At 55.5% G+C, this 27,178-nt stretch overlaps 1 protein-coding gene and 1 pseudogene across 26 annotated transcripts in view; both read left to right on the forward strand.

Annotated features, from left to right (window-relative positions):
* Positions 1 to 19,407: 19,407 nt before the first annotated feature.
* The window catches only part of ABLIM2 (actin binding LIM protein family member 2), a 198,989-nt gene continuing 191,218 nt past the window's right edge, over positions 19,408 to 27,178 (forward strand). For all 26 annotated transcript variants that reach the window (XR_013417723.1, XR_013417724.1, XR_013417740.1 and 23 more), the window contains exon 1: positions 19,408 to 19,539. Coding sequence is in view for 15 of the 26 variants with exons in the window: in XM_078003108.1 (XP_077859234.1) it covers positions 19,530 to 19,539 (10 nt within the window). In the remaining 11 variants the exon portion in view is untranslated. The remainder of the gene's footprint in view (positions 19,540 to 27,178) is intronic.
* Positions 21,100 to 21,960, forward strand: LOC144341114 (uncharacterized; annotated as a pseudogene).

Genomic DNA, 27,178 nt, shown 5'->3' on the forward strand with positions numbered 1-27,178 from the left:
TTTAGAGACTTCCCGGTGTGTTTCCAGCAATAAAGCAGGCACAGGTTTCCCCCGAAAGCCAGACATCCTGCTGTTCTTGAAAACCCAGGAAGCCTGGCCACATGGGGTGACACGTTCAGCCTGCCCCCAGCAGGCGCTGAGTCAGCTTCCGTGGGGTGAGCTCTCTGACCCCATAGTCGTACGGAGGTCCCTGGTGACTGACACCCTGCCGGAGCTGAGCTGTGACCTCAGGAACCTGCCCAGAGCCCTGGAATTCCTGGAGGTCCCCAAGCTCCTGGTGGCCACAGGTGTGTGCCCTGGCCACTAGACCAGGGAGGCCAGGCCCCGGGGCTGAGAAGAGATTAGTCCCAGGCCGCTCTCTACCATGGGCCCTCTGCAGGTCAAGAGCCTGCAGGGGACCAGGGGCCTCGCTGGGTGCTTCTCTTTGTGCCTCTGACTTGGGTGTCAACCCCCCACCCCCACCCCCCAGTGAGGTCTAGTCAGCTGTCCCCGTTTCCAAGGGCAGAGACAGGGTCTAGCAGCCCAGCAGCTTGGACACCTTCTTATTCTGGAAGCCTCAAGCTGGGTCTGCGCCCAGGCACCTCCCACGGCTAAAGTCGCAGAGACTTGGAGCTCTTCTGTGCTAGACGCTCTGACCTCTGCCCTCCCCAGCCCATCAGGTCCTCTCCCGGGGTTGAGCCGTGTCAGGAGCCTGCATTTAAAATCCCAGCCTCAGTCTCCCTGTCTGCAGCTGGAAGGGTTTGGCTGGGCATGCTCTGTGCACCTTTCAGTGAGGGTGCGGGGCTGAGTTACTGAGCAGGGACGTCCTACCTGCCAGACTGTGGGGAGGCATTTTCCTTCTCCACCGACACCCCCACGGCTCCAGCGGGCTGAGGGGGGCTGGGATGGTGTGAGAGCCGGAGCTAGACGTCTCTGCTCCCTTCTCATTGTCAAGAACTCCCTAACGACAGGAGCGTCCACACCGCGGCAGCCTCCCGGCCTCCTCCTTTTAATCTAAGATGGACTCAGAACTCACATGAGAAGAGGCTTCACTGATGTGTACGAGATGTGTGTGAGGCCAGGCACGGTGGCTCATGCCTGTAATCCCAGCATTCTGGGAGGTTGAGGGGAGAGGATTGCTTGAGCCCAAGAATTTGAGACCAGCCCGAGCAATGTAGTGAGACCTTGTCTCCACAACAAATTCCGGGCATGGTGGCATGTGCCTGCAGTCCCAGCTAGTTGGGAGGCTGAGGTGGGAGTCTCGCTTGAGTCCAGGAGGTAGAGGGTGCAGTGAGCTATGATTGTGCCACTGCACTCCAGCCTGGGTGACAGAGTGGGACCCTGTCTCTAAAACAAACACACAAACAAAAATATGTATAATTCCTTGTGCCTTGGGGACTGGCACTACGGAGCCAGAATTCATTTAAAAACACATGTCTGGACATGGTGGCTCATGCCTGTAATCCCAGCACTTTGGGAGGCTGGGATCACAAGGTCAAGAGATCCAGACAATCCTGGCCAACATGGTGAAACCCTGTCTCCATTAAAAATACAAAAATTAGCTGGGTGTGGTGGTGTGCACCTGTAGTCCCAGCTACTCAGGAGGCTGAGGTGAGAGAATCGCTTGAACCCAGGAGGCGGAGGTTGCAGAGAGCCAAGACTGCACCACTGCACTCCAGCCTGGGGACAGAGTGAGACTCGTCTCAAAAAAACAAAACAAACAAACAAACCACAAGTGACCTCTGTATTGTCTGACTCTATAAGACTGTTCTAGAAATAAATAAAGCCAAGTGCACTTTCTTTTGGTCAGTCTTGATCCTAAAAGTGCCGGCCAGGCTACCTGCTAGTGCAGAGGCGGACGGAGATTTGACAGGGGCCCCATGAGGCGAGTCTCCCAGGGCTGGGAGGAGTTTGCAGGGCGAGTGAGGGAGTGAGGGGTGAAAGGTGGCCTTGAAGGGCAGGCATGGCCCCCTGCGTGGAGGCCACCCACGAGAGGCTGGAAGATCCCACATAACGATGGACACTGCTGGACCCAGTGTGCTAGCCCCGCAGCGGCTAGCACACTGCTCCTTTGTTTCTCTCTGGGATAAGCAATACAGCCCGGGGCCAGAGCAAGACACAGAGACAAGCAAAGGAAAGGTGGGTGATCTGGCAGGGCAGAGACAGTTGGACCTCCCGAGTGGGGGAATCCCAGCTTCACACTGGCTGAGGGCAATGGGATGGGTAACACTGAGGCCACACAGGACCTGAACTGCGCCCTTCTGACCTGGCCGCAGGAGCTGGACCTCACCTCTCCCCAGGACCCACCCTCTCCAAATCCAGCTTGGGCCCTGATACCAGGGGTCTGCCCAGCCCAGCAGGGAGTCAGGAGCCACTGAGAGTGACGGGCAATATTCCAGTAGAACAGTGACTGTGTGGGAGGCAATCTCAATGTATTCCCCAAGGCAGATGAGATCTCAAAACATTGTGCTTCCAAAAATGCTCTTAAGAAGAAAAAAGTTTGGCCGGGCGCGGTGGCTCAAGCCTGTAATCCCAGCACTTTGGGAGGCCGAGATGGGCGGATCATGAGGTCAGGAGATCGAGACCATCCTGGCTAATACGGTGAAACCCCGTCTCTACTAAAAAATACAAAACCTAGCCGGGCAAAGTGGCGGGTGCCTGTAGTCCCAGCTACTCGGGAGGCTGAGGCAGGAGAATGGCGTGAACCCGAGAGGAGGAGCTTGCAGTGAGCTGAGATCCGGCCACTGCACTCCAGCCTGGGTGACAGAGCGAGACTCCGTCTCAAAAAAAAAAAAAAAAAAAAGAAGAAAAAAGTTGGACAGAAGAATATGGAAACATTTGCTGTGGTCATCAGAGTGACAGGTTGGAGTGAATAAATGGAATAAATGTTCACTATCCTCTTTCTGTATTTTTCATGTGCATTACTTTTAAAATCAGAAGATGATTATTTTTGCAATCAGAAGAAATGTGATTAGTGTGCTAATAAAAGCCATTTGTTGGTGCATGGTGTTTCTGGGAAAGTTTATAGACAAAATAGGTGTCCCTCTTCAGAGGTCCAGAGCCCCCGGCCCAGCCCAAGCACAGCACACCTTGCACAGGGGATCCTAGGGCCCCGGTCTTCAGCAGCACCTGACTCATGGCCCCCAACTCCCCCCAACAAGTTTGCAATCCTTTAGGCTGTTGCCTGCCTGTGGTGTTTCCCCACAAGCACCCATTGTGAACAAGCATGTGATGGGTTCTGAGAGCCCGGGGCAGCTCTCCCTGGTAGCTTTGAGCAAGTGCCTCCTCGTGTGTGGACAGAGCACCAACCTCTATAGCTCTCCAGACACTTACAGTCCCAGATAGTCGCAGCCTGGAGAGGACGGCCCTGACCCGCCACTGCCCTCTAGCGGAAAATCAGAAAAACAACAGCAGCACCCAGGATTGAGCTCTGGTCTCAGACAGGCGCTAGGCTAAGACCCTCACGTTCCTAAACCAACCCCTTCCATGGATAGGAGAGGGGCATGGCTTGCCCAGGAAGTGGTGGGCTGGGCTTCATCTGGCTGTCTCCAGTTGTGAGATCCCCAACCCTTAAGCACGTAGTAGTACTGCATTGAACGGCAGATAACGTGCATAGATCTCTGCGATGGAGGGACAGCGTCCGGCGAATGTATCCTGCATGCGCCGACTCAGCTACCACTCCACCTGGCTGACCTGTCTGATCACCAGCGTAGCCTGCGAGGTGGGGGCTTCTGGCTTCACTCTTTAGGGTGGCTTTAGAGCTGACAGATGATGCGGGGGTGGGGGGTCCCAGCATCTCCTGCTGGGGAGTGGGATGAACGTGGGGATGGCCCAGGCGCTCTGGCCCCGCGGCCTGGACTCCACCATCATACCTGCCTCCCTGGAGGTGTCTTTTGCCATGCCTGTGGCACCAGGTCACGAGTTGATTGCATCAAGGTGAGGCCCTGCACTGGGGCTCAGGTGTCTCTGCCTCTGGACACAGGAAGCCGTTTCATGGAGCAAGAACAGGGGCTTTCAGCCGGAAGACCTGGTTTGCATCCCACCTCCACCAAACCCCCAGTGTGTGACCCTGGGCAGCTGCCCCACCTGAGCCTAGGAGACATCCACAAAGTCAGGACGGGATTACAGAAAGGCCTGGCCTGGCTGGGATTTGTGGATTGATGTCAGAGGAGTGGGCTGTCGGTGCCCACGGTGGCAGCTGCCGGCAAAGACAGAAGACAGAGTGGGTTCCATGCCCTGGCAAGCCCCAGGAGCTGCCTCCACCTGCAGCACCTGTCTCTGCACAGGCTGATGAATTCACCTGGCCCTGATCCTTCCAGCTGTATTTTCTGGAGTCAGACCCTTAACCTCTCTAAGCCTCAGTTTGTTCATCTCACAAATGGGGCTCATGCATGAGCAGGTTCAGAGGTGGATCGTCCCCCAGTGAACCTTCAGATGAGACCACAGACCCTGCCAATGCTGACTGTAACCTCATGAGTGGCCTTCAGCCAGAGGCACCAGATTCCTGACCCACAGAAACTGCAAAAATAAATGCTGTTTTAAGCCACTAAAAATACAGAATTCAACCTCCCTTCCTCCCCAGCCCACACGGAAGCACTGTTTGTGATTAAATGAAGGAAGGCAAGGTGAAGTTCATGGTTCCAGCTGTGACTGTGTGCCAAGCACATTTAGGGTCTGTGCTTCTACTCTGCCATTTGCTGCCTACTGGGGAGGGTGTGGCCTCGTGTGCCTTGGTTTTCTCACCTGTGAAATGGAGCTAGCAGTCTCTGGCTCTGTTGGGAGGAGGTCATGCAGGTGAAGTGCCCAGGACACTCAGTAATTTGAGGGTTGCTCTGGCGTCAGGCCTTTGTCGTGTAGCTGTTGCTGCAGTAGTGTCCACTCCCTTCCCCTGCGGCCCCTGGAAAGGCAGCGTCTCTTCTGAATAAGAAAACACAGGAAGGTCCCAGGTCTGTTTGTACCTTGGGAGAGCAAATAATAAACAGAGCCTGACTTTCTGGAAGGACAAGGATGAGAGCGATCTGATAAAACGCTCTGGCAGGCCCCCTTGGTCCGCCCAATTCACTAAAAACACTGGGATTAGAATGTACTCCACCTTGGTGTTCCTGGCTCTACCAAAAGCTGCTGTGTGACCTGGGACAGAGCACTCAACCTCTCTGAGCCTGGGTGTCCCCAGCTGTGAAGTGGGTCGGGGTGGACCGGATGACATAAACTTGTGGTGGACCTGCCCTGCTCTCTTCTCTCCTGCCCACCCCTGACTCCTGGAGTCCTCAGTTTCCGTAGTCTGCCTTTTTACCCAAGTTCCAGACTTTACCAAATCAATTGATCGATCGACCTAAAACCTCCAGCTCCTGGCCTGAGGGCGCTTATTGCACAACTTGCTGAAGCCCCTTCTCCTGCGCCATTCCGCCCCTACCAGCCCTGCAAGGCCAGTGCCGGCTCCCTTTTATGGAGGAGGAGCGGCGAGGGCTCAGGAAAAATCTGGGTGTCACAGTTAGTCGGGGTGTGGGGCGGTCTAGTTGGCCTAGTCTGGGTCTCTTGCGCTCCAGAGGGCCACCAGGAAACCCAGCCCAGAGGGAGGCCACAGGCCAGGAAGGGGCCCAGAGACCCCGAGAAAGGTGGGAGAGAGGGGAGGCAGGGCATGGCTAAGCCTTGGGCTATGATGGCCGCTCTTCCTCACCTCTGACCCTGCCCCCAGAGTCCCTTCTGCCAGGCTGGCTGGCACCTCTGCTCCTGGCCTCCAGCCCCGAGGGGCAGGTGTGGCCACGTTGGCCATGGGCAGCAGCAGGTAGCTTGAGTTCCCCCTGGGTGTGCTCTGCAGCAGAAGGCCCGGGTTAGCAAGCTATGGGGAGTGATTTCCCAGGAAGAAAGGCACAAGTGGGCAGGTGCTGACCCTGGTGTAGTGGATGAACATTCCAGAATCCAGACTCGCCTTGGCAGAGCAACTTCAACCTACCGTGTGCCTTCAGTGCGCACTGCGGGCCTGGTCTCCAGTCCTGGCACTGCCATCTCCAGTTCCGTGACCCTGGGAAGGCCCCTCCCCGAGTCAGCCTCGGTTTCCTCATCTGTGCAAGAGCGATGGTGGTACAGGCTCAGTGAAGGATTCTAGGTAGCCTCAGGGAATGCCGTGTGCCCGGCGTAGGAGGGTGCTTATGTGGCGGTGGCGTTGTTTCAGTACTATTCTTTTTTAAACTTTTATATACAGTAACAGTTACCTTGTTTGGGTTCTCACCATTCTGAGTTTTATCCTGTGTGTCCATCCATTTACTCACCCACCCCCGCAAAAATAAAAGGTAATTTCATCACTTCTTAAAAACAGGTCTTTGTGAATTCAGTGTCTTTCCCGGCGGGCGGTGGAGCTGGTTAAACGGCTCAGACGTCTGGTCCTTGTCCTGTCTGGTTTGTGTGCGCTGGGGTTCCCATGTCTGTTCAGCTTTGATTCCTTTGCAGCGAGGTCAGGAGTGCCCCATGGGTACACTGCCTGGGACCCTCGTTAGGGTCAGACCCTGAGGCATACTCAGCTTGGGGGTGAGCTGGGAGTTCTCAGCTGCCTGCCTGCGTGATCTCCCAGCACTGGAGGGCAGTTGACACATCAGGGGAGCAGGGATGTGCAGGACTCCCAGGAAACTGAGCTGTCGAGTCAGAGAGCTGGGGGAGCCCCTCTTCCCGCCATCTGCATGTGTGGATGGGGCCGGCTTCATGGCACCTGCTCATGCACTTCACCCTGCGAAACCGTCACCGCCAGCCTGCGGGCTGCGTGTGAACATGCCCATCGTGAAGACGAGAAGAGTGAGGCCCCGGAGAGGGAGTGGCAGTGGGGCAATGGCGACACTGGTCCTGCGGGTCCTGGGCGTTTCTGCTCAGAAACCCACATGGGGACCTCTCCCTGACGAAAGTTCAGAGCCCACTGGTGTCTGCGTCTTCTCCCCCACACTTCCCTTTCCTTCTGTGCAAGAAAGCAGATAGTTGGCTATTTGGAGAGTAGGTCGGATTACTCACCATCAGCAAGGACCCCAGCACATCCTCCCACGGCTGCTCACAGCAGCTGGGATGAGCTCAGGATCCTCGGGGCCGGAGGCTAATGTGAGCGAAACATCTCCTGATTTTTCCTTCCCTTTGGCCTTTCTCTTTAAGGATTCCCTGAGAACATGGAGCCCCAATGCCCTCAGGCATCCATCCTCAGAATGAAGCCACCGCCCTGCCCCTGGCATCCACAATGGTCAGGTCCCAAATGTCCCTGGGAGAACTGTGAGCAGAGGGTCCTGTGCGACAGAACCCCAGGCTGGAGGGGTGGCAGGGCTGATCTTCCACTTCCAGCAACTCTGTTTTCCCCCCCTTCCACCCCAGTCTCTTCCTCTGTCATTTCCCCGCATCTCCCTGTTTCTTCCTCTCCGGGTCTTTCTCCTTCCCTCCCTCTCTCTCTCCAGTTGTGTATGTGTGGGTGTCTGTGGTCTCTGTCGGTCTCTCCATCTCTCTCCTGGGTCAAGTCTGCAATTGCTGTTACTCAGACATCTCAGGCACAAAGACTCAGCCACTTGCATTTGCTGAGAGCCCAAGGAGCCCAGCGTCTGCAGCTGGCATTTGAGGCTTCTGGGTACCCGTCCGCCACCCTGGGTTCCTGCTCCCTGCTCCTTCCCTGCCTCAAGCTGTTCCCCCACCCGCACCCCTCTCTGGAAAGCAGAGCTGGAGACCCAGTTCCGGAAGAGGAAGTTTATTTCTAAAGGGCCCAGGGCAACAGGAGTGGGGCTGGGGAGAGGGAGCCGGGAGGGAGGCCCATACAGGGGGCATTGTCTCTGGACTTCTCCCCTGCGGGCACCTGGGGCTTGATGTTCGGGATCGTCAGAGGAGCCGAGCAGAACGTGACTTAGAATTGTCCACTTGCAGGCTGGGCACGTGCCTCTCGCCTGTAATCTCAGCATTTTGGGAGGCCGAGGTGGGTGGATCATCTGAGGTCAGGAGTTCAAGACCAGCCTGGCCAACATGGCGAAACCCAGTCTCTACTAAAAATATAAAAATTAGCCGGGCATGGTGGTGGGCACCTGTAGTCCCAGCTACTTGGGAGGCTAAAGCAGGAGAATCGCTTGAACCTGGGAGGCAGAGGTTGTGATTAGTTGAGATCTCGCCACTACACTCCAGCCTGGGCAACTGTGAGATGCTGTCTCAAAAAAAATAAAATAAATTGTCCCCTTGCAGCTCGGAAGAGGGGGCCATGCATTCATAGGCTCCCATGCCCCATGGGTCAGTGTGCCTGTGACTGCCAGTTCCCTCTCAGGACTGGGCTGGCATGCCAGGAAGCTCCAAGACCATCCCACGTCGGATGTCAGTGAAGCCAGGGGCGGAATCAGAGAGAGACATGTGCAGGTGGCCAATGCAGCAGTGCAGTCAGATTCTATTTCTGCCTCGCTGGTTTCCCCCACCTGGTCAGGGCTATGGGAAGGCCACCCCTCAGGTGCCCCCACAGTCCACCCCCATGTGGCTCCCCTACTCCTGCCTCAGAAAGGCCCACCATGGGGCCTCCAAGCTGCTCACCATCTCTGCAGACTCCTCGAGGAGGGTCAGCTGGACAAGCCCTGGCCCCACGGCTGCAGGTGATCCCAGGGCTATGGTGGACACCACCATCTCCTCCACCAGCCACTCCCACCGTGCACCCTGGACAGCCCGTCGGTCAGGCTTGGTGACCCACACCCCCAGCTCTAAGGTATCTGAGCCCTGAGTCATTTGTGTCTGCCGGTCAGTAGTGGTTGCAATTGCCTATTTACCATTATCTCTGGGCATGGAAGAACCTAGAAACGCCCCAGTGAAGCTTCTGGGCTGAGGCTCCTCATTCCTCCCTGCTCTCATGGTGAAGGCGCACCTCCAACTCTCATGGTAATAAGAGTAATTTGCAGTCTTCTGCCCCCTCCCTCCCAGTAGAAGAACTCTTCATTGCCTTCCCATCCATTGGGATGAGTAGCCCATTAATAGTCAGGTTCAGGTTCAACGGGTTCAACAGATTCGACAGAGACTTTATTCCCTCCCTTGGCAGAAACATCGCCATCCTCCTACCCTGAACCAAGACCTCTGATGCCACAGAGCTCAAGACTGAAGCACAAAGGTCACAAGGAGGTCCCTGCAAAGGACAGAGCTTCTGCCCTTTGCTTCCAGGCCCTGTGTGCTGTCTGTTGGTTTGGTGCACATGCTGTGTCCTGGGAACTAGAACCCTCAGCCCTCAGCACACAGCACAGAAGGCTGAGCCTCAGGTGGGTCATTCTAGCACCCGGCAGCTGTCCTGAGATGGGGTGTGTGGAAGGACAAGTGAGCCCTGTGGTCAGGAGCTCATTATCTCACTGTCTTAGTTGCAAAATGGGACATTTGGTCTGAGCCCCCTCCCCAGGAAGTTGCATAGACAATACTATCCATTGTCATTAGTAAATAAGTCCTGATCACAGTCTGCAAGACTTTTTGCCAGCCTGCATTGGGTGGGGAACTGGGGACCTAGGGAACATTCTGTACTGGACATATTTCTCCTTCCATCTTTCAGTGGGGTGAATGTAAAGAGGCTCCCTGACACACACTGGGGATCCCTTTCTTCCTGAGTCTTGCCTGAAGTAGAGTTGAGAGGTATCATCTTTCTTTCCACCTCTGAAGAGGGGTCAGGGAAGCCAGAGCCTCTCAGGAATCCCCCAAGCACACCCGCCAGGCCAGGGAGCAGGTGAGGGGTGAGGGCCCCTGCAGTGTTCTGCTGCCTAAACCAAAAGCAATCCAAATGCCATGGTATTTTGAGGGAGACTATGCCAAGGACACTTAAGCCCACTGGCATTCATTTCAGTGACATCACAGACACTGATGACTTGGGGCTTCGTGGAGTGTTATAAATAATAAAGTACTCACGTCCAAGTGGCTCAAATGAAAAAGTCTTCCTTGGCTCATGGACTGGGAAGTCCAGAGGTAGGTGGGCCTCAGGACTGGCTTGATCCAGGGGCTCTGAGACCACTTCTTTACAATTGGGTTCACTCTCAGGCTCACTTCCCACATGGAGACAAAATTGCCCAAGCGGTCCCTGGCCTACATCCCACACTGCAATAACCAAAGCAGGAGAGAAGGCAGCTCCCAAATTCTCTGCTGAAGGTGGAGATGTTCTTTCCAGCCTTTCTCAGCAAGCCACCTGCCACACTCCATTGACCCGAATTGGGTCATATGCCTTTCCTGGAGCAAATCTTTGTGTCCAGGGATGTTAACTAATGTAGCCTGCCTGTCTCCAGAGATGGGGTCATCCTTTGACTCATTAAAACCTTCTGAGCTGGATGTGGAGTCACTCACTCACTGAAAAGTCCATGGCCTGCATGGGGGTAGGTGTTGTGGCCCTTGCACAAAAAATGGGGTGCTATAAGAAAGCAGGGAGCAGGGGAAATGGGAGTGAAGTAAACAACCCGCCCAAAAACAGAGACTACGGCGTGTCTGACTGGCTGCCCCACCATCTCCACACTCATATGCCTAACAAGATCACAGTTACAAGCCTGCACAGTCTCTGGACCCAGCACCTCAGAAATCAGGAAGGGAGGGTGGTTAAAGATCTTGCATGAAACTACCCCTTCCCTTCTGTCCCTTTGTGTTGGCTGAAGGCAGATGTTTGGGTGCTTTTTGATGAGGGCAGTGTCTGCCCATTTTTCACAGGATGGGTGTCACTGCTGGGATGGAGGGGATTTCTGATCCTTGATAGTATGCCTGCAATTAGTGTAGTCTGCCACCAGGGGGCAGCAAAGTAAAAAAAACCTCGTTCGCCTTGGCATCCTGAGAAATGTAGATGATCTCATATTTTCTCCATGAAATTATGGGTAACTTTTATGCTAAAAATACCACTTCATTATACAACTAGGCTCCTTTCAGATGTTTGCTCACCACCTACTGTATGCACGGTAAGCCCCCAGGCCTCTCTGCATCCAGTGACAAAAAGCGACAGGAAGGAAGGGATGGTTAGCAGAAGCAGTGCTCTGAGATGCATGCTGTGTCGGCTGTGGGCTGAGGGGGAAGCCAGACTGGCCTCACCCCACAGGATCTGTAGAGGCAGGTTCTTCAAGTCTCAGGGTTGGGAAGTGTGCTTCTTCTCAGCAATTCTTCTAATCCTGTGGACACAGAGAATTATGTAACTGACCCTGTTCCTCTCTCTGCTGGGGCTGCCCGGCAGTGCAGAGAGGAAGGAGGGGCTGCCCTCAGCTGTGTCACCGCCCACGGCAGAGATTCGAGGGCTTGACCTCAGCCCTAACTTCCTCCCAATCTATGTAGCTTTCCTTAACTCTAGTTTTCTTACCAGCTTTTAAAAAGATCTTTCTATAGTAATGCTTTCTTTGTAAGAAGCCCCATATACTCTTTAGAACAAGTTAGGATAAAAGCATTCGATTTTTCATGTTCCAGGTACTGCAATCAAAAAGTCAAGTAAAACACACAGGTCTTCCTGGATTTTCTCGCCCCATCCTTTACCTGGCCCATTACCTCGGCCCTTTCAAATCTCAGCTTTCCTCAGAGAAGTTCATAGCTCTCAAAGCTCACTGTTTAGTGAGGGAGACAGACAAGGAAACAATCAATGACGATCCCAAGCGACCAGCATCCCAAGTGCTCTTAATGCCTTCAACAGATTGGATGAGGGTGATCCTCTTATTATCAAGGGTGATCTCCTTTACTTAAAGTCATTTTATTATTATCAAACCATTAGCGTTATCATCAAACCACATAGTTCCTGCTCCAAAGAGGAAGTTCCAGGACTCATGGAAACCCGGGGGTTGCCCAATTCAGCCAGGGGCCAGGGAGGACTTCTAGGAGGAGATGATGCCTAGGCTGATCCTTAAAGACTGAAGAGAAGTTGGCCAGGCAGAGGAGGAGAGGGAGGCCCCTGGCAGGCAGGGGCGTGATGGAGTGGAATTTGCTTTGATTTAGCAAATCCCTCTGGCTGCAGAAGAAGGAATGTGGGTGGGGAGAGTGGAGCAAAGAGAGCAGGAGAAGGTGCCTGCACGTGTGTCCCACTACACTGTGGAAGGACTTGGAGGCAGGACCTGAGGTTGGACTGATGTGATGGAGCAGGAAGAGAAGCCTCCCAGAGGGGTTCTCAGGTGTCAGGGAGGGCAATGGGGTGGCAGCAGGTGCCATTTCTGGAGCTGGGAGCTTAGGAGAGGCTGACCTCAGCCAGTGGCCTTCAAATCATGGTGTCAGGGAGCCCAGGGAATTATAGATTTGGAAAGTATATCAGTCTGGCTTCTCCAAAGAAACAGAACTGATAGAAACAGATGGATGGTGGGTGGATGGTGGATAGGTGGCAGAAGCATGGATGGGTGGATGAGAGTGGATGGATGGATAGGTGAATGGATGGTGGATGGGGGGGTGGGTGGATGGATAGTGGGTGGATGATGGATAGATGGATGGGTAGATGAGTGGTGGATAAATGGGTAGATGAGTGGTGGATGGATAGGTAGATGGACAGATGGATGAATGTATGAGTGGATGGGTGGTGGATAGATGGGTGAATGGGTGGTAGATGGATGGCGGTTTGGGTGAGTGGATGAATGGATAGGTAGATGGATGGATGGGTGGAGGGACAGATGGATAGATGAATGGGTGGATGGGTGGTGGATGGATGGGTAGATGAGTGGTGGATGGGTAGGTAGATGGACAGATGGATGTACAGATGGGTAAATGGGTGACAGATAGATGGCTGAATGGATACATGGGTGGATGAATGGTGGATGGATGGCTGTATGGGTGAGTGGATGATCAGATAAGTAAATGGACAGATGGGTGGATGGGTGACGGATGGCTGGATGGGTGATTGGATGAATGGATAGATGGGTGGATGGGTGGATGGACAGGTGGATAGATGAGTAGATATATGAATGTATGGGTGGAGGATGGTAGATGGATAGATGGTGGGTGGATGGATTAAAGGATGAATGAATGGGTGGGTAGGTAGGTAAGCAGACAGGTACAAAGGACAATTGATAGGTAAACAGGGTTCTATTTTAAGGAATGGTCTCATGGTATTGTGGCAGCTGACAAGTTCGAAATCTGCAGGGCAGGCTGGCAACTCAGGCAGGAGGTGGTGCTGCAGTCTTGAGGCAAATTTTCTTCCCCACTGGAAACTGCTTTTGCTCTTCATGCCTTCAACAGATTGGATGAGGGTGATCCCCCTATTATCAAGGGTGATCTCCTTTACTTAAAGTCATTTTTTGTTATCAAACCATTAGCATTATCATCAAACCACGCAGTTCCTGCTCCAAGCAGCTTGGCCATAGCAAAAGAAGAAATTCTAGTGCCCTGCTCTGGTCATCTCAGGGAACCGGGTCCAGCCCCATCCAGCTGACTGCACATTTCTTAGCCTTGGTGAGCCTACACTGTCTCATCTGTAAGACTGGGTGACACTCAGCATCATGACCTCAAGGGAACACCCAATTGGGAGGCCCGTGGAACAAGCACTTTGTAAGTTACACAGGCAAGGCCTCCTGATTAAGCTTCTTCGAAACCGTATCCTTACCATGCCCACACAGCAGCTCTGGGAAGCACAGCCTGGTGACAAAGTTGCTAAGAAGAGACACAATGTCTTGCTTGATTAGCAGCTGGGGGGCAAACTTGAGCTTGCTGATGAGGCCAACAAGGCCAGTCCCAGGCTTCTGGCAGGACCCATCTGCCCTCCCAGGACAAGAGCTGCTCTCACTGTCAGGGATGGCTGACTTCTGGGTCCCTTGCAGGGCTGTGTGCCTGCGTGGTCGTCAACCAAGGGTCACATGGCTGGGGGAGCACTGTGGCTTCTGGCCTCCTGAGGACCTGGCCCCATCTGACCTTGTCTCTCTGGGCTTCCATTTCTTCTCCCCAACTGGGAGCCCTCAGACCTGCAGTTTTCCTCCCCGGTCCCACAGGCCATGGCTCTGGAAGACCATGTCCCTTGTGGGGTCCAATAATGGTGGTCCCCTCTGGTGGGGTGCCTTGTACCTTCCAGAAGGATATGTTGAAGTCCTAACCCCAAGATTTAGCCCCCGGGAATGTGACCTTATTTGGAAATCAGGTCTTCAAAGACACGACTGGTTAAGATGAAGTCAGACAGTATTGGGTTAGGGTGGGCCCTCCATCCTAGGTCCAGTGTCCTTATGAGAACAGAAGGGGAACATTCAGAGAAGAATGCCGTGTGACAGGAGAGGTAGAGTGCAGAGATCGGCCTCTGGCGCTGGGAGAGATGCCCTGCCCTTGTTCAAGCCCCTTCGGCAAAGCCTGTGGTCCTCTGCTCCGCAGCGTGGCTGACTCATGCACCTGCCTGCTCTAGCTGAGCTTTTTCATCTCTCACTTCCAGCACAGGGGCAGGTATACAGTAGGTGCTGAATAGATGTGGCCCCTCACCTCCGAGCTTGCCCCTTGCTCTGCTCTCCCTTTCTCGTTCCTTCCCAGGTGCTCCTGATGTTCCTCATCTGTTTCTGCTGCACAGGAATAAAGTTGAACCAGAGGCAGGGCTTTTGGAAGACCATCCACATCCAAGCCTTGCACGGTGTGAGTCATATTCCCGAATCAGGCCTATACATTCTGCTTCCTTCCATCACTTGTAATGAACCATCTCTTGTGAGTTTTCTGTGATGGCAAAACATTGCCAAGTCTACAAACCACTCTGAGTTAACTGGGCAGCTGGAATTGTGGCATAGATCGAGTGTTAGGGAGAACAGATACCTGTGTAACCCAGGGCTACGCTTCCCCTCCTGACCCACCTGGAGGCGTCAGGCAAGGCATGGGCATGTGAGGGTGAGGCTGGGCCTGACCTCACTGAAAATCCAGGTGTGTGGACCCATGCTTGAGAGACAGGCTCCAAGCCATGAGTCACATGCTATTTTTACTCCTGGTTTCATATGGCGTGGTTTTAAATTATTGAGCAACTGGAAAGATCCCACAATGAAATCATATTTCATTTGTTTCTCCATTTGGCTGTGAAGTCAATCAATTCCTGGACTGTATTTAGAGATGAAGAAAGGACAAGGAATCCTGCCGCTTTGGTGAGAGAAAGCCTGGAGGCTGCCTTACAGTGTAGAGCCCCTGACGGCCTCAGGACGCCGTCTGCTCTGTCTGCTGCCCTGTGTCTCTGACTTGCTGGGTTTCCACACCGCTGGGTTTCCAGAGCGGGCACCTTCTTTCTAGATCAGGCCCCAGGTGAGCGCAGCCACACCGTGCTGCTCTCCGTAGAAGCAATTTGTGGGAAGCCCCAGCAGACCCAGGGAGAGGTCAGGACGGTGGGAAAGGGGCTCAGGCAGGTCTGACCTCTTTCCTTTGCTGAGCGGGAGTGGCAGCCGCAGTGCGGGTACCCGCTGATCCTGCAGTTCAGTGGGCACTCTCCTCTGAGCTGGAGACCCCCTGGGGGAGTGGAGGTGGCACCCGACTTTGCTAGAGGACCAGGGAGGCTTGTCCAAGGAGGGGATCTCAACCAAGGTCCAGAGAGTGAGCCTGAGCTGTCCAGGAGAAGACAGGGCACTCCCAGCAACCCAGGGTGGGGGCAGCAAGCCTGGCATGGCTTGGGCCCAGCGGAGCAGGTCCCCTGGCCATGCACCTCACGCTGGACCCCATGACTCCCAGCTTCATCCCTTGACCTCTTGAATGCCCCCTGGAGGGGATGACAGATTCCAGAGGGCCATGGGGCTGAAGCCCACAGGCTGTCTCCTCAGCGGGGCCCTGGTGTGCCTCCTACCTGCTCCACTTGGTCATAGTTTGCAATTGGGTAAGTGAAGGCCTCAGTTTTCCCATCTGTGACATTGGGATGATGATGATACAATGACAATGACAGGGTCCTCTGAGCCTTGGTGCAGAGCCGTCAGGACACAGCAGCCCTGGCCATCACTGTTTGCCTAGCCTGGCCCCTGGGAGCTCTGAAGTGCAGTGTCACACATCTCTCCACCTCTGAGCTAGCCTGGAGTTGCTCCCACTGGGGCTTAGACAGAACCTTTCCATGGAGGCTCCCCTGGCCCCTAAAGCAGCCGCCAGCCCATGGGATGCTGCCCCCTCTCCTTCCTGGCCCCTCCTGGCCCAGCCTCAAGAAACCCACAGCCCCACCTGCCCCAGTCCATGTGAGGCTGGCACTGTGGGGTCTGCCCCAGCCCCCAACCCCATCCAGCACATGTCCTTCTACACTTTCTAAGAGCTTCACACTCTCTGAAAGGATAATAGCTTTTTCAGGACAAACGATCCTAATTTTGAAGCAATTTAAAGGCCATAGAGCAGTGACAGGTGCCTGTGCTCATGGTGGAGGCATTTATCATGAAGAGAACAAGTCTCTACCTGTGGTCACAGGACTCACATTTTAGGAAGCCTCACGCAGCTCAGCCATGCAGAAAAAGTATTCCCCAGACACGCCATGGCAAAGCTCTTCACCCAAGCACCTGGCTTTATGTTTTCAATAGACATTTGTGAAAGTGCGTGTTTGTGTTGAATTGCCTTTTTGTGTTTTTTTCTTTTTTTTTTTTTGGATGGAGTCTCGCTCTGTCATGCAGGATGGAGTGCAGCGGCACGATCTCGGCTCACTGCAACCTTCGCCTCCCAGGTTCAAGCAATTCCCCTGCCTCAGCCTCCCCAGTAGCTGGGATTACAGGTGTGCGCCACCAAACCCACTTAATTTTTGTATTTTTAGTAGAGATGGAGTTTCTCCATGTTGGCCAGGCTGGTCTTGAACTCCTGACCTTGCGATCCGCCAGCCTCGGCCTCCCAAAGTGCTGGGATTACAGGAATGAGCCACCGCACCTGCCCACCTTTTTGTTTTTTTTTATGGTTGCCTCTATCACCAGGTCCAGGACCCCACATGTAAACCTGGCGCCCCAGGGAAGCAGCGTTTGGCTTCGGACGGCTTGGCCTGGGGCGCAGTGGGCCACAGCCCTGGGGCTACCCTCTCTGCATTCTCCTCCCTCCATCGCTGGAACAACCCACATCCCACAACAGTGGTTAGGACACTCAGAAAGAGGGGGTGCCCTACTGGGGGTTCTGACCAGTCTTCCGGCCTCCCAGAGTAGCTGGGACCACAGGCACACACCACCATACCCAGCTAATTTTTGTGTTTTTTATAGACGGGGTTTTGCCATGTTGCCCAGGCTGGTCTCAAACTCCTGAGTACAAGCAATCCTTCCAGCCTGGCCTCACAAAGTGCTGGGATTACAGGTGTGAGCCACTGCGCCCAGTCCCCGTTTAATGAACCTTTAAGGGGCCTTGGTTTGACATGTTTGGGGCCTCCCTGTGTCCACGAGCCCCTTGAAGACCCCCAACACCCCACCAGGCCTGCTAAAAAATAAGAAGGGCAGCGTTTTTCTAGAATGAATCTTGTGACTTGTGAAATGATTTCTTGTCTATTTTCTTCACTAGGACTAGAGAGCCCAGCATATTAAAAGTGTTCGAGAATCCTAAGGGGTATGTATGCACTGTGATTTGAAGGATACAGAAACTCAGGCACACAGAGGGCCAGCAAGTTGCCTGAGGTCACACCTGGCCTGTAGTACCACAGACAGAGAACCAAAGTCTGTTTAAATCGATTCAGTTCAACCAGCAGATTCTCTGAAGTCCCAGTTCAGCAGACACCGCGCAGGAAGGAAAGAAAAGGCCTGGCTCAAGCCCCACTCCGTCATTCACTTGCTGGGTGACTTGGGGCAGGACGTCTTTGGGCCTTGGTTTCTGCCCTTGTGAAAGAAGATGTTGGAACCACATGGCCCCGAGGTCCTTCCAGGTTGAGAACTGTTAAGGCTCCCCAGCCCCTTGTCCTGAGCTCTGGAACCAGTCTGGAATGGGGCACCCACATCCACCCTCTGGCTCACAGAGTCTTGGCAGAGAGGTGTGAGGGCTCCCTGCCATCCTCACCAGGCTGTGTGGGGAAATCATGGCACCCCCGGGAGGTTCGCAGGAGCCCTTGCAAACACAGAGGAAACAGAGGCTGCGGGGGAGCCTGACCAAGAGCTCCTTAGAGGGCAAATGGCAGCAGGGTGTCCCTATGGCAGGTGGGTGCCTGGCCTACCTCTCAGGTTATGATCCAGGAGTGCCAGGTGCCAGCACTCTCCCCTCCCCTCTATCCTTCTCTCCCTTTATTCAACAGATACTTGCAGAGTGCCTGCTCTGTGCCAGGCCCTATGTTAGGCACGGAGAATAATAATAGCAAAGCAAAGACATTTATTGATCTCAACTCACACTGGGTCACAGCATATATTAGCTCACTGATCCTTAGATCTGGCGCCCCCTCAATTACATGGCACAAGATCCCAGTGGACTGGCATGGGAACCCTGCAGCTGCAGGCAGAATCACCTAGCTGGGCCTCTTGGATTTCTAGGGTGTGTGGGGCTGGGCTGGTTTCCCAGGGCTTCAGCTGTCCCCTGAGCCATTGTACTCCCGGCCTCTCGACCTGGCCCCTCTTGGGGGAGATGGCTGCTGCTGAGGGAAGGGGAGGAGGACCTGCTCCTGCCTCAGTGTTCCACTCAGTCTACATTTTCTGTGCCCAATCTTCTTCCCCTTGTTGAAAGCATCTCCAAACAGCCCTGGCTCAAGCCAAAAGTCCTTGGCCTCTCTCTCCATGCCAGGTTCCTGCGATTATGCATCCCAAACGCTCCTCCAGCCCAGACCCTCTGCGCCCAGTGGGCATCCTTGTGCTGGCCGGCTCCTCTCGACCTCTCTGCAGCTCGCCTTTTGTAGCACCAGGCACACAGTGGGGACCCCTCCTCCTCCCCGTTCCCTGACTCCCTCTCCTGCACCCGCGTCCACGCCCTGTGCTGGGCGCCTGATGTCACAGGGGAGCCGGTCACCATGGGGACTGCGGCTGGGACTGCGCCGAAGTGAGCCGCGCCACCTCTCCCGGTGCACCTCCCAGCTGGGCGCCAGCCGGCGAGGAGCGACGGGAGCCTGGGGTGGGTGGCGAGGCGCGGATAGCCCAGGCCCAGAGGTAGGAAACCTGCGCACGAATCCCCACCAGCGCAAGCCTCGCCGACAGATATGGGCTAATCCTGCCCGCGCCCCGCCCCCCGCCTCAGTTTCCTTCTCTGTAAACTGGGAAAGAAGAGTTGGCCCAGAAAGTGTTCAGGCGCCTTGTAGCTCCACGACTCAAGAAGAGCTGCACGAAGCTCGCTTTTCCCTGCGCCGCTCTCCTAGCGACTACCGGGCTTCCGAGAGCGGCGATCCCCAGGTCGCCCCTCAAGCCGTGGCGACAGCTCTGCAGAGATCTAAGAACGATTGCGAAAGGCCTCAGCCGCCGTCGCCCGTCTGCGCCTGCGCTGGTCGCGGAGCATGCTGGGACTTGTAGTCCTCTCTTCCGGCAGCTGGGGAGCGAGGCTGAGCGGCGGGTCGAGGCGCCTACACTTCCCAGGGTGCTTCCGGGAGGCAGCGAGCACGGGGCGGGGCCGCCATGAGGGGCGTGGTAGTGGGCGTGGAGTGGGCGTGACCTGCGCGCAGTGGGGCTGCGGCGGCGCTGCCTGGCTGTGCGCAAGGAGCCGGCGCGGAGCCGGCGGGCTGGCGGACGATAGCGCCGGCGCGGCACCTGCGGGCCGGAGGGTCTGGCTGCCGCAGCGCCGGGCCGCCCCGACTCCGAGCTGCTGCTGAGATGAGTGCAGGTGAGTGCTGGGGACCGAGGGACAAGCGAGTCCCCTCGCTGGATCGCGGCGCCGCAAGGGCTGGGTGTCATTCGGCGGCTGCACCTGCAACGCCGGGGAAAATCACCCAGCGGCTCCACCCAACTTTTGCTCCAGGATTTTGCAGCTGCGAGGGGCCAGAGCGCAGTCTCCTGCCCTGCGCCTGGAACGCTTAGCTCAGTGGCAGGGGCCGGGAATCCTTTCCCAGCGCGCCGGCCGGTGTGGCTGCGCCGGGCTGTCTGGAAGGCGCCCCGTCTTTGCTTCTCACGGGGGTCCGGGTTGTTCCAGGCTGCAGAAAGCGGTCAGGGTCCGCGCGAAGAGCCGGGGCCCCAGCAGACCTAGGCACGCAGAGGCGAGATGACAGGCGGGGCTTTGCAGCCGGGGGAGCCGCCCTTGCGCCCTCCGGCAGCGCCTGGGTTGGGGGCGTCAGGCCGACCCTCGGCGCCCAGGACTCTCCGCAGCAGATCTGGGGACCCGGAGCCCGCATGTGTCAATCCCGGCCCCGACCCGATCTCTGCGCGTCTCCAGCCCATCGTCCCTGCGCGTCGCACCGCTGCCTTTCCCGCCGCACCCACCCTCCGGGATCTGACAGCCTCTGTGCGGCGCTGGAAAAATCCCACAGCGCTGGAGCCCAGCCGCGCCTTGTGCTGTGGGGGAAACTGAGACTTAGAACTGGAGCCCTTGGCGGTGAGCCCCGGAGGCGGCCTGAGGATGCCCGGATCTGAGAGCCTCCTGGGGCCCGCATCGGGCTGAGGGCTTGTCGTTGCATTCCTGGCAGGGAAGAGCTGTCACCCCATTTTTCAGGGTGTGACCCGAGGCGCACCAGGCTTGAGTCACTTGCTTGACTCAGGAAGGGGGGCGGGGATTCGAACCCGGTGCTCCCTGACTCTTGTGCTCTTTCCTCTAAGCCTGTCGCGCTAGGGACTGCAGTATGGCCCTTGGCCATGGTGCAGAAACCAATGGGGACAGCCGCTTCCCCTGGGGGAGATCGGACTGGGGAGAGAATGTGCATTTAGTAAGAGCTTCCTGTGGGCTGTAGGCCTAGAAGGGAGCGGGGGCTGAGGGGCCAGGGACTCCCCTCCCTGGGGAGATTGTCTCCCTCCCCCTTCAATCCAAGGAAGGAGGGACTGCGTTGCAGGGAGCCTTTGGGAGTAGCTGAGCGCAATGGCAGGCGGTTGGGGCGGTCGGAGGCAGAACCCTTTGGAAGAGGATTTCTGAAATGGCCAACCTAGTTATCTGGGGGTGGCTGGGCAGCAGGGCACCCTGAGACTTGGCAGAACCGCCAGACACATTTATCTAATGGCAGGTGGGGATAATGGCTGGGTGCACACACAGTAATTTTATGCTTCTTGTGGCCATAATTGATACCTGTGGTCCCCCCTGTCATCAGGGAGAGCCTCAGAAGCAGTGTTGGCATCTCCCCTCTGCATCTGACGAGAAGAGGTGTGGGGGCACTGGGGCAGTTGCAGGCAGTGACTGGGGTTTGAACCATGGTGGCTGCCTGGTGGTCTTAGGCATAGGTGGCACCTTCCGGAGCTTGGCTTCCTGACCTGTAAGAGCAATAGCATTGCTTGTCTGGAGGGGACAAGGTACCACATGAAGAGCCCCACACCTGGGAGGGCCTCAGTAGTTTGGGATGGTCATTGCTGGGTGGCCAGCTCAGCTCAGCCCCTCTGAATCAATCCAGCCCTTTGGAACTGGCAGTGTGTGTGCTCTCCGGGCCACCTGTCGCCCCTGCCCAGCCCAGTCCCCAGCCGATGATGTGCACAGCAGGCATTCCCACCCACACAGTGGGGGAGAGCAGACAGCATGGTCCCTTGTCCCTGGCATGTGGGCTCTAATGTCCGGCCACTGTGTATGTCTGGCAGGACAGGAGCTTCCATCGTCAACAAGGGCAACAAGGGCAGGTCCCCCGTGGCCCTCCCCACGCCGGCTGGCAGTATTCCAGAGCTCAGCACTGGTAGGAGGGGCTGAGCATCATCTCGTCCAGTCTCCAGCTGCCCAAATAGGCCGGAGGCTCAGAGCCCAGGACGACCTGTCTAACCCTCCTGGGTTGTAGGCTCCCCATTCCTTTGGGCTGTGTGCACATCTTCAGTGTCATGACACAGGGTGCCTCCAAGATGACCCGGGTGTGGATTGAGGCCATGTAGTTGCCTTACTTTTGTTGCCTGTTGATTTCAGGTGGCCGGGGCGACTGTTTATATAGCACATGGCAAAGTGAAAGGAGATGGTGCCTCGTACCAGACAGGCCTGGATCCGAATCCAATGCCCTCGCTGTGGGGCTCCCCCTGCCTCAGTTTTCCCAGTAGTATGGCGGGCAGGCCTTTAGTTCTGAGTGTAGTGCCAGTCCACACATGGTGAGCCCAGCAGGTGATGATCAGTGTGGTGTAGCTTCGTCTCACTGCAGCCCACGTGGTCACAAGGGGGGCCAGCTGAGGGTGGGGTTGAGGAAGGTACCTGAGCTGGGGCAGGGGGCGGGGTGGGGGGGATTCCAGTGCCAGGTCTGCCACCAGTCAGCACCAGATCCTTGAGCAAGGCCTGTGCTCCTTCTGAGCCTAAATGTCCCCCTGGGCAGCCGCTGGCCTGGCAGGTCAGATTCCCCCAGGTGGACAGAGGCTCCTGAGGGGTTGTGTTAATTTTCTCCATAACAAAGTACTAAAGACCAGGTGGCTTAAAGAGAAGACACTTATTTTTTTGCCAATTCTAGAGGCCAGAAGTCTGAGATCGAGGTGTCAGCTGGGTTACTTCCTTCCAAAGCCTCTGTCCTTGGCTTGTGGATGGCCGCCCTCTCCCTGTGTCCTCGCACGGTCTTCCCTTTGTGTATGTGTATGTCCTAATCTGTTCTTATGAAAACCCCAGCCAGGCCGGGCGCAGTGGCTCATGCCTGTAATCCCAGCACTTTGGGAGGCCGAGATGGGCGGATCACGAGGTCAGGAGATCGAGACCATCCTGGCTAACACGGTGAAACCCCGTCTCTACTAAAAATATAAAAAATTAGCCAGGCATGGTGGTGGGCACCTGTAGTCCCAGCTACTCAGGAGGCTGAGGCAGGAGAATGGCGTGAACCTGGGAGGTAGAGCTTGCAGTGAGCCGAGATCACGCCACTGCACTCCAGCCTGGGCGACAGAGTGAGACTCCATCTCAAAAAAAAAGAAAAAAAAAGAAAAAAAAAAAAAGAAAACCCTAGCCAGGCTGGGTTAGAACCTACCCTCATGACCTCATGTCACCTTAGCGGCCTCCTTCAGGGTCCTGTCTCCATGCATAGTCACATCCTGGAGTACTGGGGGTTAGGACTTCAGCACATGAATTTAGACAATTCAGTCCATAACAGGGGTGCGGGTCCAAGGGAGGCCTGGTGGCTGGCTCAGCCTTCTGTTTCCATGTTGCTCTTAGGATCATGGAGCTGGAAGGGATGTGAGAAATGCTCCAGCCCAAGCCCACCCACCTGCACAAAGAGGGAAACCAAGGCTTAGGGAAGGAAAAGCAGCTGCCCAGGGCCAAGGAGAGGGTGTGGCAGAACCCAAACCTGAGCCCTAGTCCTCGGATTGGACGGTGCAGATCCTAGTATTTGGAACAGAGACACGTTTCTCCGCCTAATCCAAGAATGGGCAGTGACGTAGCCACAGACACGTTCATCTCAGTCTTACTAGTAACAACAAGAAGTTAGAAACCACCAAACCGTGGAAGTCAGTGATGGAATATGAGCCACCTGTTCCATCTCACTCACTCATTATTCAGCAAAAGACGCACAAAATGCCTACTATGAGCTGATACAGTCTGGCTGTGTCCCCACCCACGTCTTACCTTGAGTTGTAATAATCCCCACATGTCAAGGGCGGGGCCAGGTGGAGATAATTGAATCATGGGGGGTGGTTGCCCCCATACTGTTCTCATGGTAGTGATTAAGGCTCGCAATAGCTGGTGGTTTTATAAAGGGCAGTTCCCCTGCACACGCTCTCTTGCCCGCTGCCGTGTGAGACGTCCCTTTGCCCTTCCTTCATCTTCCGCCATGATTGCGAGGCCTCCCCAGCCATGCGGAACTGTAAGTCCGTGAAACCTCTTTCCTACATAAATTACGCAGTCCTGTGTACGTCTTTATTGGCAGCATGAGAACAGGCTAATACGTGAGCCCACGCTGCTCCAGGCCCTGGGATTCAGCAATGGATGAGAAAAACCCAAAATCTATGTTCTCTTGAACGTACATTCTAATTGGGCGGTGGGGAAGACATGTATATGAAGTTACTATGCATGTGAAGAACTAACTGCGTATGTAAAGAATTTCTAATGTTAGGAGAAAATGCTTAAGAAAATAGGTTTAATTGGCAGGGCGTGGTAGCTCACGCCTGTAATCACAGCACTTTGGGAGGCCAAGGCGGGCTGATCACGAGGTCAGGAGATTGAGACCATCCTGGCCAACACGGTGAAACCCTGTCTCTACTAAAAATACAAAAATTAGCTGGTTGTGGTGGTGGGTGCCTGTAGTCCCCGCTTCTCGGGAGGCTGAGGCAGGAGAATCACTTGAACCAGTGAGTCGGAGGTTGCAGTGAGCCGAGATTGCGCCACTACACTCCAGCCTGGGCAACAGAGCAAGACTCCATCTCAAAAAAAAAAAAGAAAAAGAAAAAAGAAATTTAATTTAGAAAACAACAAAACAGCTGAGGACAAAATTGTATGTCATATAGGATGTCAACTCTACAAAACAGTGAGGGAGGCGATGTGTGGAAGTGCCGTCCGTGCCCATCTATAAGTGGTGGGAGAAGGAACCAAGTTTTCCCTCTTCTGCACCTTTTTACTTTCCATGTGTTTCCCAAGTTTTCTTCATTGTGTGCCCTTTTCTTTTGTACTGAAAGATCAGATGGAAAGAAGAGAGCACACTCTGCCTCCAGCTCTGAGAAGGGCACATGCTGGTAGAAACCCATGACTCCAGGAGAAGTCTGGCGATTCCGTTCTGCAGGGCCACTGTCTGCTGCATGGGATGGTGATGTCTCCCAGCATTGAGGGAGCTTAGCCCAGGCAGCTGCACCGCTGCCAATTTTCCCCTGCCTGATGCCGCTCTGAATGAGGTGCAGCAGAAGCCAGACCCTCCTGACCCAGAAATTCATCTGAGATTGTATCTGGAGAGGACTGCCGTTGCCCAGACATTGGTAGTCTCTGCTTAGCCTGGTCACCCCCAAGCTCTGCCCTGTTCTCCTGTGATGTGCAGGGTTCCTTCCTAACATGGCCACCCGAGATCCTTTGACTCTTTATGGTTTCTGTCAATGAGATAGTTCGGGGGTAGATAGGATATTTTCTGGAATCAAGTCTTGAGTTTGATGAACTCTTGGAAGGTCCAATCTTACTGTCCCAGAGAAAGGTATGTGTCCCTGACTCATGGAAAAGCTGCCTGAGCCACACCCTGGGCTTCCAGAGCGTCATCTGGGTCCTGGGAGACCTCTGAGCTCGCAAGAGGAAACTGGCAAGACTGGGAGATGAAGGGACCTGTCTTGTCGCTGGCCCTTTAAGCAGGCACTGCCTGTCCTTGAAGCCAGACCAGGCTGCTGGCCCGATGCCATCTACCAACCCCAGAGCCTGGATTCCACAGCCCCTTCCCTGCAAAGATACTCAGGGACCTTCCTTGCTGCACCCCTTGGCTGTGCCTCTGCCTAGGTAGGGCTCCGTAAAACCTACCCTGAAGTGGGGTCTCAGGCTCACACCCATCCCTGCCACTCGCTAGCGTGATCAAAGACCAGACCTCTGTGTCCTTCTTTCCATTGCTGCCCCTCCCCAGGATCTCGGTAGGGGTGGAGGGTCTCATGAGCTGATCAGCCTCTGCCTGGCACGTGGAAGAGGCTCCCAGAGCTTGTTAAAATAGTTATGATAGGAAAACATGGATCACGTCTTGGGGTAGCTCCTAGTGCTTGAGGCTGATCACATGGGTCCTGCAGTCATCCCCTCATGATGGACGCAGCTGTCCCAGTCCCGGGGAAGCCCTGAAAGAGCAGACCTCTGAGGCTCACACCCAGCGCAGGGCAACCCGAGCGGAACAGTCTTAATTTACTCAAGGAATTTTTCCATCGCCAGGGCTGCTCAGGGTGTCTAGGGTGTCAGGCAGCACCCAGGTAGGACAGGCTTAAATGTCGCAGAGACCGTGGCTCATCCAGTGCTGCCCTGGGGCCTGGGCCAGATGCTCATATAGGTTTCCTCCCGGGGTCCTCGCAGCGCTGCTCAGAGCGGCCGGTGCCATCTCTGCCTACAGAGGAGGAAATGCCTGCAAGTCCCGCCCAGGACCTGGTGTCACGTGATTGGTAAATGGCAGAGCTGGGATTTGAACCCCAGTGTGCCCGACTCAGCCACAGACATGCGTCTCCCCGGCTGGGCGGGCTCTGTCTGCCTGTCTCCCACCTGCGTGCTTTAGCTGGCTGCATTGGGGGATTTGTTGCTGCCTCATAACGTGTGGCTGAGTGTTGGTCTGGATGAAGCCTGGCCCGTTTGGGGGCATCGTGATGGTGCTTCTTGGTGGGGGTCTCACACAGCCCATCTTCTCGCCTGGGCCGTGGTGTGTTATTCCCATTTTCCAGGTGCAGGACCTGCCGGCACAGAGCCAGGAGGCAGTACTAGACCAAACCCACCTCCTATGGGGGTTCCTGCCTGGGGTCATTGCATGGCCCCTGTGACTCACCCTCAGATAGCCTGGGCCTGAGAGGGATTTTCACCACATTGAGCCCATGCACCCCGCCCCGGACTCTTGACCCTCTGGTCCGGCTCCCCCACCCCTACCCCGAGTCCTGCAATCCCCCCAGGGCCCATCTGTTCCACTGAAAGCGGTACCTCTCCCCCTGCTTACACAGCCCAGCCCAGCCCAGCAGCGTCTCCAGCCCCTTGCCTAGACCTCTGTGATCTTGGACAAGTCATCATCCCTCTGTGCCTCAGTGTACCCATCTGTAAAAACAGGGCCACTGCCACCCTCAGGGGGCGACCCTGCTTTCTTCTGACACCGCCGCCCCACCCCACCCACTGTCTGGGTGTGAGGCCTGGCCACCATTTCGGGGACCCTGCTGTACCTGCCTTTCTCATCTGGCTCTCGGGGTGCTCCCGGCTGGGTGAGCCGTACTTGGGCCTCGCGCTAAGAGTCTCTGGCGTGGAGGGAGGTGCCTCGACACCTGTGGGTTAGCGGCTTCTGTGGATGTCCGCCTGGAGCTCGAGCTAGGAGGGCAGCTGGGTCTCTCGTGTCTGTGGGAAGGACTGGGGCGGAGGAGGGGACTTTGGATTCTGGGGTGCGCACTGGTCCTTGGGGATTTGGCACCTGGCCCTTGTGGGTTCCAGGGCTGGCTCTGGGACTTCCTGCCATCAGCAGCTTCCAGGCCTAGAACAGACAGGTCTGCTGCAGATAGCGAGCTGGGCGGCTTCGTGCCACTTCCCTTGGCTGAACAGTTCCAAACGTGAGGGGGGCAGTCTGGGTGCCTCAGAAGGTGTGCTGGTTTGGGGGCTGGGTACACCTGGGCTCTAGCCCCTAATGTCCCTTGCTAGTTGTGTGCTTCTCTGAGCAGATTGCTTAACTGCCCTTTGCCTCAGTTTCCCCACATAAAAAGTACAGGTGATGACAGCTGCTTTTGAGGGGTTACTGTAGACTCAGAGATGCTGA

This window comes from Macaca mulatta, chromosome 5, assembly GCF_049350105.2.
Source record: "Macaca mulatta isolate MMU2019108-1 chromosome 5, T2T-MMU8v2.0, whole genome shotgun sequence".
NCBI classification, from domain to species: domain Eukaryota; kingdom Metazoa; phylum Chordata; class Mammalia; order Primates; family Cercopithecidae; genus Macaca; species Macaca mulatta.